General features: G+C 43.4%; 1 protein-coding gene across 1 annotated transcript in view; it reads left to right on the forward strand.

Annotated features, from left to right (window-relative positions):
* The first annotated feature begins 214 nt into the window (after positions 1-214).
* Positions 215-16,281, forward strand: part of LOC142074826 (zinc finger protein 608-like) — a 140,710-nt gene continuing 124,643 nt past the window's right edge. The window contains exon 1 of the mRNA XM_075135708.1: positions 215-1,102. Within this exon, the coding sequence (XP_074991809.1) occupies positions 215-1,102 (888 nt within the window). The remainder of the gene's footprint in view (positions 1,103-16,281) is intronic.

The raw sequence follows: 16,281 nt of genomic DNA on the forward strand, positions 1-16,281 counted from the left end.
CATTATTCTGGTAACACCCAGACAAGAAACATTCGACTTTTCCCCTTCTCACAGGAAAAGGTGGACGTGGACTGCAGGGTATAAACCTAGACATACCTGGGGGAGGAAGATAAGAAGAGTTAAATTTAAAAAAGCCCAACGGAGATAAACGAATGTCCCCACATCGCCAAAGGAAAGTTCATCAGATTTTTATTCTAGAGATCTCATCTTCAGGATGTCAGTGAACACTTCCACTGCAGGAAAAGGTGTGGATCCAAATGCAGTTGATGTTTATGACAGTGGCGATGATTGGGAAATCGGGGTTGGGAATTTAATAATTGATTTGGATGCTGATTTGGAGAAGGACAGACAGAAATTTGAGATGAATAATTCCACTAATATCACCACCACCAGCAGCAGCAACACCAGTTCCAAGGACTGTGGGGGTCTGGCTTCTAGTGGGGCTAATGCTACCTCAGCCTTAGCTGATGGCCTAAAATTTGCTTCTGTTCAGCCCTCTGCTCCCCAGGGGAGTTCCTCTCACAAAGAGACTAGCAAATCAAAAGTGAAAAGGAGCAGAACTTCTAAGGATGCTAATAAATCTCTGCCTTCTGCTGCCTTGTATGGGATTCCTGAGATCAGCAGTGCTGGCAAGATGCAGGAAGTCCAAGGGTGCCCTGGAGAGACAACTGGCATGAATTCAGCACTGGGTCAGAATGTGAGCAGTAACCTAAACGGCAATAAAAACACCACCAGCAACAACACTAGTGCCTCTTGTGGGAAAAACAAAGAGGAGAAACCAGGTAAAAACCAGGGCAGCAGAGGCTCCAAGTGGGATAAGGATGTGGGGAAATCCAGGAAAGACAAGCAGCATGACCTGCAGCAGGGCCACCCCAATGGCAGCGGGGGTGGCAGCAGCCAAGCTCCCTCTGGGCACCTGTATGGCTATGGCGCCAAGGGAGGTGGTGGTGGGAGCAGCAGCCCCTTCCACTGCGCCTCCTCCACCATGGGGGACGTGAGCAAAAGTATCCTGGATTCGGGGTTATTGGGGAACTCTGTTTTGGTAAAGAAGGAAGAGGAGGAGGAGAGCCACAGGCGAATCAAGAGACTGAAAATAGAAAAGGTAGGACAAGCTTCTCTCCATCCCTTCTCTTCTGTGTCTCCCTGTGTCTATGATAAACTTCCCACAACTGTGTGCTTGGCTCCTGTTGTTATCTCAGTTGTGTATTTGTGACATTGCATCTGTTCTTCCTCTAAAAAAAAAACCAAAAAACAAACCCCTTCCCTATACAGGAGACACCATGTTTTGAGTGTGCTTCTTTTCCTTTTGATTTCCCCTTCCCATCCTCAGACCTGGAGAACATTTCTATTTTGCATTGTCTGCTCCTTTTGATTGTGTTCACCCAAAAGGACAAACCCTGAGATGACCCTGACTGAGCTGTTCCTGATTTTAGCAGAGAGCAGCAGTGTTGGTACCAGTGGGATGGCATGCGTTTGCAGGCTGAAGGTTTGTGTGTTTGCCTGGGATGGTGGTGGTGGTGTGTATCTCAGGCTCCACCAGCAGTAGGTCTTGGAGTTGTATGTGCTGTCCGTTTGCTATAACACTGGTGGGTATTCGCGGTCATTCCTCTCCCAAAGTCTAAAGGGACCCTTTCTTCTTTGACACCCTCTCTGGAGTTAAGATTGCATTTGGGAGAAGAGAAGCATCAACAGATGTCACTCCCCTTTGCAGAGATGCCGGATGTTTATTTTACTGGGGGCTCTTGTGGTGGTACAGCAGGCCAAAGGCCTCAGAAGCTGGTGTGGAGAACAGGGAGGAATGAGCCAGCAGACAGGCGGTGCCTCTGGTCCTCCTGAAAGGAGGAAGGGGGATGCACCTTGTACTGAGATATGTGTGCAAAACAGCTTTCGGAACAGAGGGGAACAGTTTGTCACTTGTTTGAGGGAGCTTTCTTAATCTGAGCCCTGTGGGTTCTTGGATGTGAACTACTTGTTTATTGAGGGGTTGAAATGTATAAAAGAAATCAAATGAGGGTGTGTGTTTTTCTTCCTTTCTATTAATGTATGAAGGATGCTCTCTGTAAGAATAAATGGTCATGTATTCTTAGGGAAGGGTGGAGGGAGAGCTTGGCTTTTGTTAGTGCTCATTTAGGCAGGTTCTGGTATCAGCAGGATTTGTTCTGTTCAAAGGGCAGAAGGCGGATTCTTGGGGATCTGGGGGGCTAGCGTTGGCCCAAGATTGCAAGTCAGATGAATTCTACAGGTTGTTAAACAAAGTCTACATGAAAAGTAAAGCAAAACCACACATCCCTCAAATGAACAATTTTAGGGTGTTTGTGACTTGATTGTCTGCTTTTACAACTTCCCTGAGCAAACGTTCAGTGAAGGGAAAACTTTTGGGTTGGTGTTAACTGTACGGCATGGTTTGCAAGTACCTGGGAGGACTGAAGATCTCAGGGAAGTTATGCCTTTTTATGACCTGTTTTTGGCTTTTTTATTTTTCAGTGATGTTGAAGGTTGTGTAATATTTAAGTAAACTTTTGAGGATTAGATTTGGGTGTTTGTCACATCAAATATTTGTTAAGAAAACTTGAAGATAATTTCAAGACCTTGTGTTTAAGACAAAGAGCAGATTAAATTTCATATTGTATGCATATTATTGCTTTTATGATAGCATATCTACAGATGAATTTGAATGAGCCTTGTGACCTTTGCTAAACACAACTGAAAGAAAACCAGATTGCTTTAATTCATAGGTTTATATTTGCACTTTGATTTATGAAAGTTCTGTTCACTGTGAAAAGGTGTCTTAAAATCCTATCATCTCTGTATTAACTTAGTACAGTAGACATTTACTTTTGTTGCCAATACTCTTCAAATTGCAGTTCTCTAATCGGCTTTAACTATCTAGATAAATTGCCCTAATCTGGTCTTCACAATGGTTGTGGTTAAAGAGTCAGCCATCTGATTGGATTCAGTGGCTGCCTGGAATGTGGGAGGTACTGCCATTTTGCAACCCCCTTAGCGTTTTAATCTTTCAGCTAAATGTTCACATTCAACATTTTTTTTTAGCTACCAATCTGAACATTTCAGTATCTCAAAAGCTGTTGTCATGGCAACAGAGGTTAGTGTGTGGTGTGGTTTCTCCAGTTTTTGTGTTCTTTTCACTCTGTAGTCACACAGGAAATCGTATGAATTAATCAATCTTTCATGTAATGTAAATTGGATCATATGTAAATTAAGAGCAAACATATATGGAGTGGATTAGAGACAGTAGTACACTTTGCATTGTAGTTGCTGCTCTTCTAGGAGATTTAGAGCTTGCATTTCCAGTAACAGCCACTGCCCTGCTTTAATATAGGCTTCGCACATTAGAGTCGTGCAGTGTTGGCCATTTTCTGGCATAATGGTGTGCTTGCTTGCTGTCTTAATAACATTCCTTAGTGTTTCTCTTCATAAAGAATGTTCCTTTCAGCACTCGTTGCTGACAATGGTTGCAACTTTAAACCTAGCCTGTGGTATTATTAGTGAAACTTCAGTGTTTTGTTTGCTGTTTTGGCTTTTTTCCAAATGTTTAATAATAATTGGAAAGATTTCTTTTAAAGGATTTTAGATTTGTTGTGTTCTTGTTTTGACTATTTACACACCAGAATATATATGCTATACTTGCACAAAACACCTTGTATTTGTAGATAAATATATAATTTTCAAGCCTGCATGCTAAAATCAATTTCCAGTTGTCTTAATGTTCATGAAAGACATGTCTCATGAATTTGGATACTTTCTTCCTAGATACAAATGAGTTAATGCCGATTCAAAATCTGAAGGTTTTTGTATGTGATGTGGAATATTGCATTTGTTTACTGTTTCTGAAAAGCTTGGAGCAGATTCCCAAGAACTGTAGCCACTGTTTAATTTTCACAGCATGCTTCAGGTTTTGGTCTATTTATTCTGTTTCCTTGCTGCAGAAAGTAATGTAAAACATGATAAATTGGATCTTATGAAACCTAATTAAATCAATGACTCTGTTCTGCTGGCTCTTTTATGCAGAAACTGCAAGTATGTTGTAAAAATTACTACTCCCCTAATATGTGGATAAAGTCAAAGTATGCTGTAATTCTAAGATGTCTGAGCTATGTTCGTGCAGCCCATTTTGTGGTTAAGCCACCAGTGACATGTCTGAATAAGTAGCTTTGGCAGGTACGCTAACTACTGCTAAAGACTTTTGGTGTTACAACCTGTCTCCATTCCTCATCCATGCTTTTTTAGCACAGTTACTGGCTGTTTGTCATTATGAACTCTTCATTTGCTTTAGCTATGCTTTTGTAATTTTAACAGCTGTTACACTGAAAAGTGTTCAGATTATCTAGAAAGTTTTGCTTTGTATGTGTTACAGGGAGAGTTTGGGTATTCAAGCAGGCACACTTTACTCCGAGACGGGAAAGTTATATTTGGTGTATGCAAATCTGTGCGTTTAAATGAAAATAATACAGAAGGTATGAACGTATCGTTAGAGCTGTAAAAAAACAACCAAACAAAAAGTTGCCTTTTTTAAATGAATCAATAGTAATATTCAGATTGGAATTTATTTCTCTTGTATTAGTGTATTGCTTTTCATTAAGACTGCATTTCACATCTGAAAGTTGTCAAGCAAATTAACATGTTGGCTGGTATTATTTATTTTATTCTTCTTATAGCAGAAATGAGGGTGTTTTCCACTTCATCAGGAAATTCTGTGTGCATTTTACCTATTGATGTAAATCTTTTAAGTACATGCTTTGATTAATGATGTTATGGAGATATGCTTTTCATGAACTTTTCTAGCTGGCCTTGGCTCTAGTTTATTCACTGTGAAATTGTCCTGGTTTCGGCTGGGATAGAGTTAATTTTCTTCCTAGTATCTGATATAGTGCTGTGTTTTGGATTTAGGATGAGAATAATGTTGATAACACACCGATGTTTTAGTTGTTGCTAAGTAGTGTTTACAATGGTCAAGGACTTTTCAGCTTCCCATGCTCTGCCAGGTGCACAAGAAGCTGGGAGGGAGCATAGCCAGGACATCTGACCCAACTGGCCAGCGGGGTATTCCATACCATATGACATCATGCTCAGTATATAAACTAGGAGGCGTGGTCTGGGAAGCAGCGATCACTGCTCGGGGACTGGCTGGGCATCGGTCGGCGGGTGGTGAGCATTTGCATTGTGCATCACTCATTTTGTATATTCTATCATCATTATTATTATTATTATTTTCCCTTTCTTTCCTGTTCTATTAAACTGTCTTTATCTCAGTCCACGAATTTTACTTTTTTTTTTTTGATTCTCTCCCCCATCTCACTGTGGTGGTGGGGAGTGAGCGAGTGGCTGTGTGGTGTTTGGCCGCCTGCTGGGTTAAACCACAACAGTCCTTTTTGGTGCCCAACGTGGGGCTCGAAGGGTTGAGATAACGACACATCTGACCAAAGCGTGTTAAAACAAATTTGTTATAAGCATTCATTATTAGGTTAATAGTCGCTGGTCGCAATGTTGATTTATTTGCTCTCAGAGTTGTTGTGCTTGTTCTCAGAGTTGTGTTATGTAACACCTTACTTGCTGTATATGTTCCCTGTTCTGCTGTTTATCACCTCTGGGGGCTGGATTAAGGTTATCATTTTGCTGTACAGTGTAACACTGTTTTATGATACGATAAAATCATTGGTCGTGAGTCTAATCTGGTATCTGCACTCAGCATTGCCGTCATCTCTGTACCTTGGGAACCACCTCTCGGAAACTATCAATAATTACACTCTTTACCTTTTCTCCTCGGAGAACTAATTTAGGGGGCAGACAGGATGGGACACTTTCCCCCACTTGTTCATCTTCCCTTTCATATCTCCAGAAACTCCTTTTTCTTCTATCCTCTTCATGAAGCCCTCCACAACAGTTCCTGAGAATTTTGAATATCCTTGGGATGTTCAAACAAGCATGTTCATATTGCTATGTCTCCTGAATGTGGTTCAGGCCTTGTTTAGGGTTAAACAACTATTTAGGAATACCGTCCAGAGATCAACCCCGGCAACAGGCACTGCGGCTACTCCAACCCAGGCGATGGGCACTGCTGCTACTCCACCCCCCTCGATAGGCACCGTGGCTACTCCACCCACCTCAACAGGCACTGTGGCTACTCCAACCCCGGCAACAGGCACTGCAGCTGAACCAGAGAACCAACCTATGCCGGTATCAGTCGCCCCTATACAGAAGAAGAAATACACAACAAATCAGCTCGTTTAGTAAGGGATGAAGATGAACCAGGGCCATCATGAGAACAGGAGGAGGAAGAGGCAGAAGCCATAAATGAGATGGTAACCACCCGATCCCTGAATGAGCTGCGAGATATGCAAAAAGATTTCAGTTGTCGTCCAGGCGAGCACATTGTCACCTGGCTGCTCCGATGCTGGGATAATGGGGCCACTAGCCTGGAATTAGAGGATAGGGAAGCCAAGCAGCTGGGATCCCTTTCTAGGGAAGGGGGCATTGATAAAGCGATTGGACAAGGGGCACAAGTCCTCAGCCTCTGGAGGCGACTCCTGTCAGGCGTGAAGGAAAGGTATCCCTTCAAGGAAGATGTTATATATTGCCCAGGCAAGTGGACCACCATGGAGAGAGGTATCCAGTACCTGAGGGAATTAGCTGTGCTGGAGGTGATTTATGATGTCCTGAACAACGAGCAGTTATCCAAAGATCCAGATGAAGTCAAATGCACCCGACCCATGTGGCGGAAGTTTGCACGAGGTCCACCAGCGTCACATGCAAACTCATTGGCAGTAATGACCTGGAAAGATGGAGAGGAACAAACGGTGCATGAATTGGCTGGCCAACTCTGGCAATACGAAAAAAGTCTCTCTTCTTCCCTACAGGCCTGCATCTCGGCTGTGGAGAAACTGCCGGACATGATAGTCAAGAAACTGTCTTGGGAGTTTCAGCAACTCAAAGAGGATATGTCCTACTCCTCACCTGTACGGGCCAGTATCGCAGCCATTAGGAGTAACCGTTGCTCTGCTCAAGAGAGGAGATATCATGGGTACACACTCGGGGGCACCCTGTGGTTTTACCTGCGTGACCATGGAGAGGACATGAGGAAGTGGGATAGAAAATCTACCTCAAACCTAGAGGCACGGGTACGTGAGTTGCAAAGAAAAACAACCACAAAAGGGAGTTCTTCCAGGAAAACTGCTGCTCCAGTCTCCAGTGAGCAGTTCCCCAGACAGAGTAGAAGGGCTGACTTTATTTCTGATCTTAATAAAAAGACTTTTGATTCGCATTTACAAGAAGTGAGTAACGAGTACTATGACCAGAACTAGAGGGGCCCTGCCTCCAGCCAGGTGGAGGAAAGGGACAACCGGGTTTACTGGACTGTGTGGATTCGATGGCCTGGCACATCAGACCCACAGGAGTATAAGGCTCTCGTAGACACCGGTGCACAGTGTACCCTGATGCCATCAAGCTATAAAGGGGCAGAACCCATCTGTATTTCTGGAGTGACAGGGTGTCCTGGTTTCGGCTGGGATAGGGTTAAATTTCTTCCTAGTGCTGTGTTTTGGATTTAGTATGAGGAGAATGTTGATAACACACTGATGTTTTCAGTTGTTGCTAAGTGCCCTCCTAGTCCAAGGACAGCTCCCATGCCTACTGACTGAGCTAGGTACACAAGGTGGGAGGGAACATAATCAGGACAGCCAGCCCAGCCAGCTAATGGGGTATTCCATACCATGTGACGTCATGCTCAGTATATGAACGGTAGGCGTGATTCAGGAAGTACCGATCGCTACTTGGTTATCGGTCAGCGCGGGTGGTGAGCAATTGCATTGTGCATCACTCATTTTGTATATTTTATCATTATCATTATTATTTTCCCTTATTTTTCCCTGTTCTATTAAACTGTCTTTATCTCAACCCACGAGTTTCTCTCACTCTTACCCTTCCAATTCTCTCCCCGTCCCGCTGGGGGTGGGGGGAGTGAGTGAGCGGCTGCGTGGTGTTTGGCTGCCTGCCAGGTTAAACCACGACAGTCCTTTTTGGCGCCCAACGTGGGGCTCGAAGGGTTGAGATAACGACACATCTGACCCGAAAGGGTTAAAACAAATTTGTTATAAACATTCATTATATCAGTTTAGTACTCGCTGTTCACAATGTTGATTTATTTGCTCTCAGAGTTGTTGGATCTGTTCTTGGAGTTTTGGTATGTAGCACACTACTGGCTGTATATACTGCTGTTTGTCGGTATTTATGTGGGGTTGGTCATCTCTGGGAAATGGATTAAGGTCATTGCTTTGCTATACTGTGTGACCTGGCTTTATGTTATGATAAAATTATTGGTCAGGAGACTGTACTCAGCACTGCCATCATTCCTGTTCTTCGGGAGCTACCTTTTGGAAACTATTAATAATTACACTTTTTACGTCTTCACCTCAGAGGATGAATTTAGTGGGGAGACAGGATGGGACACTTTCTCCCACTTGTTCACTTTCCCTTCCATATCTTCAGAAACTCCTTTTTCTTCTATCCTCTTCATGAAGACGTCCACAATATTCCCTGAGAATTTTGAATATCCTTGGGATGCTCAAACAAGCATGTTCATATTGCTATGTCTCCTGAATGTGGTTCAGGCCTTGTTTAGAGTTAAACAACTATTCAGGAATACTGTCCAGAGATCAACCCCGGCAACAGACATGGTGACTACTCAAACCCCCACGACAGGCACTGTAGCTACTTCAACCCGCACGACAACCACTATGGCTACTCAGACCCCGGCAACAGTCACTACAGTTACTCCAACCCCCGCAACAGGCACTGCAGCTACTCAAACTCCGCCAACAGTCACTGCAGTTACTCCAACCAGTGCGACAAGCACTGCAGCCACTCAAACCCCGGCAACAGTCACTACAATTACTCCAACCCCCGCGACAGGCACTGCAGCTACCCAAACCCTCGCGACGGGTACTACAGCTGAACCAGAGGACCAACCATCGCTGGTATCTGTCACCCCTGTACAGAAGAGGAAATCTTGGAAGCGGAGGTCAGGTCGTTTAGAAAAGGATGATGGAAAACCAGGGCCATCACGAGGAGGGGAGGAGGAAGAGGAAGAACTCATAAACGAGACGGAAACCACCCGATCCTTATCCCTGAATGAGTTGCGAGATATGCGGAAAGATTTCGGCCGTCGTCCAGGCGAGCATATTGTCACCTGGCTGCTCCGATGCTGGGATAATGGGGCCAGTAGCCTGGAATTAGAGGGGAAGGAGGCCAAACAGCTGGGATCCCTTGCTAGGGAAGCGGGTATTGACAAAGCAATTGGAAAAGGGGCACAGGTCCTCAGCCTCTGGAGGCGACTGCTGTCAGGCGTGAAGGAAAGGTATCCCTTCAAGGAAGATGTTATATATTGCCTAGGCAAATGGACCACTATGGAAAGAGGTATCCAGTACCTGAGAGAATTAGCCATGCTAGAGGTGGTTTATAGTGACCTGGACGACGTCCGAACACCCAAAGATCCAGATGACGTCCAGTGCACCCGACCCATGTGGTAGAAGTTGGTACGGAGCGCACCAGCGTCGTATGCCAGTTCGTTGGCAGTACTATCCTGGGCAGAGGAAGAAGCACCAACGGTGGATGTCTTAGTTAGCAGACTTCGGGATTTCGAAGAAACTGTCTCCTCCTCCCTTGTCTCGGCTGTGGAGAAACTGTCCCGGGAGTTCCAGCAATTCAAAGAGGATATGTCCTATTCTCCACCTGTACGGACCAGTATCTCAGCCATTAGGAGTCAGCGTTTTTCTCCTCAAGAGAGAGGATATCGAAAGTACACACCACGGGGCACCCTGTGGTTTTACCTGCGTGACCATGGGGAGGACATGAGGCAGTGGGATGGAAAACCTATCTTCATCCTAGAGGCACGTGTACGTGAGTTGCAAGGAAAAACAATCACACAAGGGTGTTCTCCAAGGAAAAATGCTGCTCCAGTTTTCAGGAAAAACCTGTCTCACGACGGTCCAGTTTCCAGTGAACAGTTCCCCAGACAGAGTAGAAGGGCTGATCTTACTTTGGATTGTAATTGTGATGCAGAAATTCTTGACTCACGTTTGCAAGAAGTGAGAGATGGATACTATGACCAGAACTAGAGGGGCCCTGCCTCCGGCCAGGTGGAGGAAAGGGACAACCAGGTTTACTGGACTGTGTGGATTCGATGGCCTGGCACATCAGACCCACAGGAGTATAAGGCTCTCGTAGACACCGGTGCACAGTGTACCCTGATGCCATCAAACTATAAAGGCGCAGAACCCATTTGTATTTCTGGAGTGAAAGGGGGATCCCAAGAGTTAACTGTATTGGAGGCCGAAGTGAGCCTAACCGGGAATGAGTGGCAGAAGCACCCCATTGTGACTGGCCCAGAGGCTCCGTGCATCCTTGGCATAGACTATCTCAGGAGAGGGTATTTCAAGGACCCAAAAGGGTACCAGTGGGCTTTTGGTATAGCTGCCCTGGAGATGGAAGAAATTAAAGAGCTGTCCACCTTGCCCGGTCTCTCGGAGGATCCTTCTGTTGTGGGGTTGCTGAAGGTCAAAGAACAGCAGGTACCAATCGCTACCACAACAGTGCACCGGAGGCAATATCGCACCAACCGAGACTCCCTGATCCCCATCCATGAGCTTATTCGTCGACTGGAGAGCCAAGGAGTGATCAGCAAGACTCGCTCACCCTTTAACAGTCCCATATGGCCACTGCGAAAGTCCAATGGAGAGTGGAGACTAACAGTAAACTACCGTGGCCTGAACGAAGTCACGCCGCCACTGAGTGCTGCCATGCTGGACATGCTAGAACTCCAATACGAACTGGAGTCAAAGGCAGCCAAGTGGTACGCCACAAATGACATTGCTAATGCCTTCTTCTCCATCCCTTTGGCGGCAGAGTGCAGGCCACAGTTTGCTTTCACTTGGAGGGGCATCCAGTACACCTGGAACCGACTGCCCCAGGGGTGGAAACACAGCCCTACCATTTGCCATGGACTGATCCACACTGCACTGGAACAGGGTGAGGCTCCAGAGCACCTGCAATCCATTGATGACATCATCGTATGGGGCAACACAGCAGAAGAAGTTTTTGAGAAAGGGGAGAGAATAATTCAAATCCTTCTGAAGGCTGGTTTTGCCATAAAACAAAGTAAGGTCAAGGGACCTGCCCAGGAGATCCAGGTTTACGAATAAAATGGCAAGATAGACGTCGTCAGATCCCAATGGATGTGATCAACAAAATAACAGCCATGTCCCCACCAACTAGCAAAAAGGAAACACAAGCTTTCTCAGGCGTTGTCGTTTTTTGGAGAATGCATATTCCAAATTACAGTCAGATCGCAAGCCCTCTCTATCAAGTGACCCGGAAGAAGAACGACTTCAAATGGGGCCCTGAGCAACAACAAGCCTTTGAACAAATTAAACAGGAGATAGTTCATGCAGTAGCCCTTGGGCCAGTCCGGGCAGGACAAGATGTAAAGAATGTGCTCTACACCGCAGCCGGGGAGAATGGCCCTACCTGGAGCCTCCCATAGACTAAGGGAATGATATCTGTGTGTATATATCAAAAGACATGAAAAGTGGTGATGGTTAATTGGAATGTATTGGCAAATGTGAGACCTGGGCATGACGTAGATGGTATAGAATCAGAGGTGGATACTGTCCTGGTTTTGGCTGGGATAGAGTTAATTTTCTTCCTAGTAGCTTGTATAGTGCTGTCTTTGGATTTAGGATGAGAATAACATTGATAACACACTGATGTTTTAGTTGTTGCTAAGTAGTGCTTTCACAGAGTCAAGGACTTTTCAGCTTCCCATGCCCTGCCAGGCGCACAAGAAGCTGGGAGGGAGCATAGTCAGGACAGCTAACCGAACTGGCCAATGGGGTATTACATACCATATGACGTCATGCTCAATATATAAACTACAAGGCGTGGTCTGGGAAGCAGTGATCGCTGCTTGGGGATTGGCTGGGCATCGTTTGGTGGGTGGTGAGCATTTGCATTTTGCATCACTCATTTTGTAGATTCTATTATTATTATTTTCCCTTCCTTTTCTGTTCTGTTAAACTGTCTTTATCTCAGTTCATTAATTTTATGGGGTTTTTTTTGATTCTCTCCCCCTTCCCACTGTGGTGGTGGGGAGTGAGTGAGCGGCTGTGTCATGTTTGGCTGTCTGCCGGTTTAAACCACAACCCTTATTTCAAAAGGGCAAGGAGGTCTCTTGCTGTAATTTAAGAGTGAAGTCTATCGTTATTTGAGAGCAAACTCTTATGAAAGCTACATAAGATTTGGCTGTTAAAAACACTGGTAACTATCGGTCTTTAACAGTAAGAAGCTCAGTCACTGAAGAATTTATAGTAGTAAATCACCTTCTGCAGGCAAACACAATAAGGGTCAGTTCTTCAAAGATCTTACTATTTAGCTAGAACCTGAGTTATTCTGACTGTTCTGTCAATTTTTCCCTAAGTGGTAAAAAGAAGGAAAAAAAAATAAGACAGCCTCTCAAAGTATAACTTTAGCAAGCTCTGATCAGTCACCTAACTTTATATGGTAAAACCATTGACTAAAATTTTCAATGCAGAGAGTTTTCTGCTCTTCAGAGAAGTGTTCTAGAAGTGTTAGCTGAAAAATTATTCTTTTAAAGATAACTTGAGTTCTGAACTGTTAGGCAATGAAATGCCTGACTGCAGCCTATGAGCTCTGAATAAAACGTTATCCATCATTTTTTTGGGGTCTTTTATTGAAGCTAATGACAGGTCTTGCGCTGCCCTGAGTTGAGTGTCATTATCTCTGAGTGGTCTGACAGGAAACAGGCATGGTGAAGCTGCAGGGAGGATCTGCTATACTTCTGGCAAGAGAGTAAAGCTTGGACCCCCTGCTTTTGATCATTAACACATAATGCATTCCTGCTTCTCCTATGAAGGCCTTGGTAACTGTAAAACTATTTCATCAACAACAACTTAAATCATAAATCTGAAATGCAAATTTTTTCTTGCATGCTAAAACTTGTGTGTTTTTTCATAAGAAATGTGTGATCTAGTTTTAAAAGGTCTTAGTTCTAGGCTCTCTAATACTGACATTTATGGGAGAGTCTGTGGCCTGCTTTCTGTTAATTCGAACACATTCTTTGGATGTTGAATGCAGTGTTCCCCTCTGTTTTGTCTTTGTTATCTGTGTGATTTGCATTTGTATAAGTAGACTAAATGTTGTTTGCTTCAGTGAGAGCAGGATTTGTCCTGTGCTTGCTTTGTAAAACAGGTGGATTTAAAAAAAAAAAAGCAAGCAAACGCACAGCAGTGAAAATTACATTTCCTTAGATAAAATACTGTTGAGGGTACAGTGGGAGGGCAGAACGTAATGGTACCCATTATAAACTGAAAACCTGACATGGTACAGAGGTACACAGCTCTGCCTCTGTTTCTCCTTAGTAGTACTTTGCTGACCATGTCCAGAAAATCCATAGGCATATTCTTTGCCAGCGGGCCTGACAGTTGGCTGGTCCCAGTGTTGTCCGAAAAGCGGATTCGTGCCCGGCGTGCAAGTAACCAATTCCACACGCTCAGGAGAGATATTGTTTTATTCAGGCCTGGGTGCTCGGTGGACTTGCCACAAATCAAGCACACCTGGTCTAGTCACCTTTCTGTTTATATCCATGCTTCTCATACATATTTTAAATTTCTCTTTTACATATTCATTACATTTCTGAGAACTAATTATAATATTACATCATCTTAAACACATGCGCACTAAAGTCTTTAGGGTCTCCTTGAGGGTCTCGGGTGGTCTCTGGTGGTCGGTAGGGTAGTGAATTCTTCATGAAATTACTTCCTCTTTACCTTATAGGGTCGCAATTTGTCCCTGAGCCATGCTTGGACCACGTTTGTTTATAGTTTCCAAGGTTATTCTTCACTAGAGTCTAACAATGCTTCCAGGATACACAATTTAGACTAGTTACAATTCTACACACCTGCAAACACAACACCTGCTAGTTACCTGACTTCTAAGCAACAAGTCTTCATTGTTTAGAATTACAGAAGCGAGCAGTAGAATTACAGAAGCGAGCAGTATGGAATAGTAGATACTGTACCTACTACATCACCAGTGGCACGTTTATATGTTCTCAATTTGCTGTGGTCAATATGGGGAGTTACTGGATCTCAGAACACTTGTGTATGTCCTGATGACTTAATTTGCTACTCAGGTTATTTCAAGACCTTGATCCAGTTGAGAGCTAGACTGGAGGACATTTGTGTTAATGTTAATCTTAATCAACATTAATCTTCAAAGTGTTATCATCCTGTGTATAGCCCTCACCCAGAACTGGGTTAAAAGACCAGTTAATAAGAAACCAGAATGATGAAGCTAGTGAGTGGGTGTTTGATTGGAGGAGATCAAGATGTATATGTTTTAATTTAAGAACACTATGGTGATAGATATAGTTTAGTTTGTTGTGGATTCTATATTGCTCGCTTCTGTAATTTTAAACAATGAAGATTTGTTGCTTAGAAGTTAGATAACTAACAGGTGTGTGTTTGTAATTGTGTGGAGTAGTAATTAATTATAAACTGTGTGTTTTAGAGGTAGTGATAATTAATTTTAGCTATGGAAACTATAAACAAACGTGGTCCAAGCATGGCTCAGGGACAAATTGCGACCCTATAAGGTAAAGAGTAAATAAGTTCATGAAGAGTTCACTACCCTGCCGACCACCAGAGACCACCCGAGACCCCCAAGGAGACCCTAAAGGCTTTAGTGCGCATGTGTTTAAGATGATGTAATATTATAATTAGTTCTTGGAAATGTAATGAATATGTAAAAGAGAAATTTAAAATATGTATGAGAAGCATGGATATAAACAGAAAGGTGACTAGACCAGGTGTGCTTGATTTGTGGCAAGTCCACCGAGCACCCAGGCCTGAATAAAACAATATCTCTCCTGAGCGTGTGGAATTGGTTACTTGCACGCCGGGCACGAATCCGCTTTTCGGACAACATTTGTATGCATCCACTTGTTAAAATCCAAGCAGAGAGGTAGGAGAGCAGGTGATCTGAGACATCCTTGAAATGGTGTCAAGTGTGAGGTTAATATTAAACAAAATACAAAATTGTATCCTAGCACTCTTTCCCCCCCCTCTGAAGCCACTAAGATTACTCGTGTCCAGGAAACACACATGGGATTAAAGGCCACAGAACATGGTCTGTAAAATACTAGATCAGAAGACTAGCCTGAAGAGAGGGCATATAGAAACGGAGTTGGGAAACATAGGCCAAATGTATTTAGAATCAGAGTTCCCTTCAAAATGCCCAGTGTGTCAGCAGTGTCTTGATAGACCATGCAATTTTGTTTACCTTTTGAACCATAGTATTTGTTATAATGGTCTTGTTGAAGCGTTCTTTTTACTTATGGGCTATGTTTCTCCAAGTCTTGGTGTTACTGGTACCTGTGGTATCTGAGCACGTTACAAGCATTATCAGGAATAAGTTCTCAGAATTGCTAACATTTCTGCTAACAGGAATACCACCTTCACTTCTAGTTTGGATAAAGACATATAGTTATCTAGTTTGGATTTCCATCATCCATCCTTGCAAAAAAGTTAGATCACTTCCATGTCTGTTTAGGCAGATGTGTGTATTGACTTTGCTGAATCTTCTGTACTTCTCAGTTATACTGCTTACTTACATAGTTTGAACTGCATGTCAGCTGTATATTCCAGATTTGTTCCATGGTATACAATTGGGATTGCTGAATATAATCAAGAGTTTTAGAGTCAACCTTGCTTTGAGCTAAGATACTTCCTGTTGGACACAGAAAGATAATCCAACAACCAGGTTATTCTTTACTTAATATGCTTAGCACTATACCAGCTTTACATGGTACTTACATAATGTTATAGCATACACTGGTATATTGCTGCATTTTCACAAAAGGTTGGAGAGATTATCTGGCTTCTTAATTGTGCTTTATTTCTTATAATAGAAATACACCCTCATGAATCCTTAGATAGTGTCACACTTGTGGATCTGTGGATGCAGTGACTTCAGCTGAAGTAGGCCATAGTTTTGCTGAAATCTTGTGTTTGTTTTAGTAAGTTTACATGTCAAGTAATTGTTTATTTCTTAATAATAATCAGAGGAATTATATCATTCTTTTTTATTTTAGTCTGTACGTTCCCTGTTAGGTGAAAGATAGCAAAATGGCAGTCCTTGAAAATTTCTGATGATGATGTAATTACAAAATGTAAATACCTTTATAAAATTTAG

This window comes from Calonectris borealis, chromosome W, assembly GCF_964195595.1.
Source record: "Calonectris borealis chromosome W, bCalBor7.hap1.2, whole genome shotgun sequence".
NCBI lineage: Eukaryota > Metazoa > Chordata > Aves > Procellariiformes > Procellariidae > Calonectris > Calonectris borealis.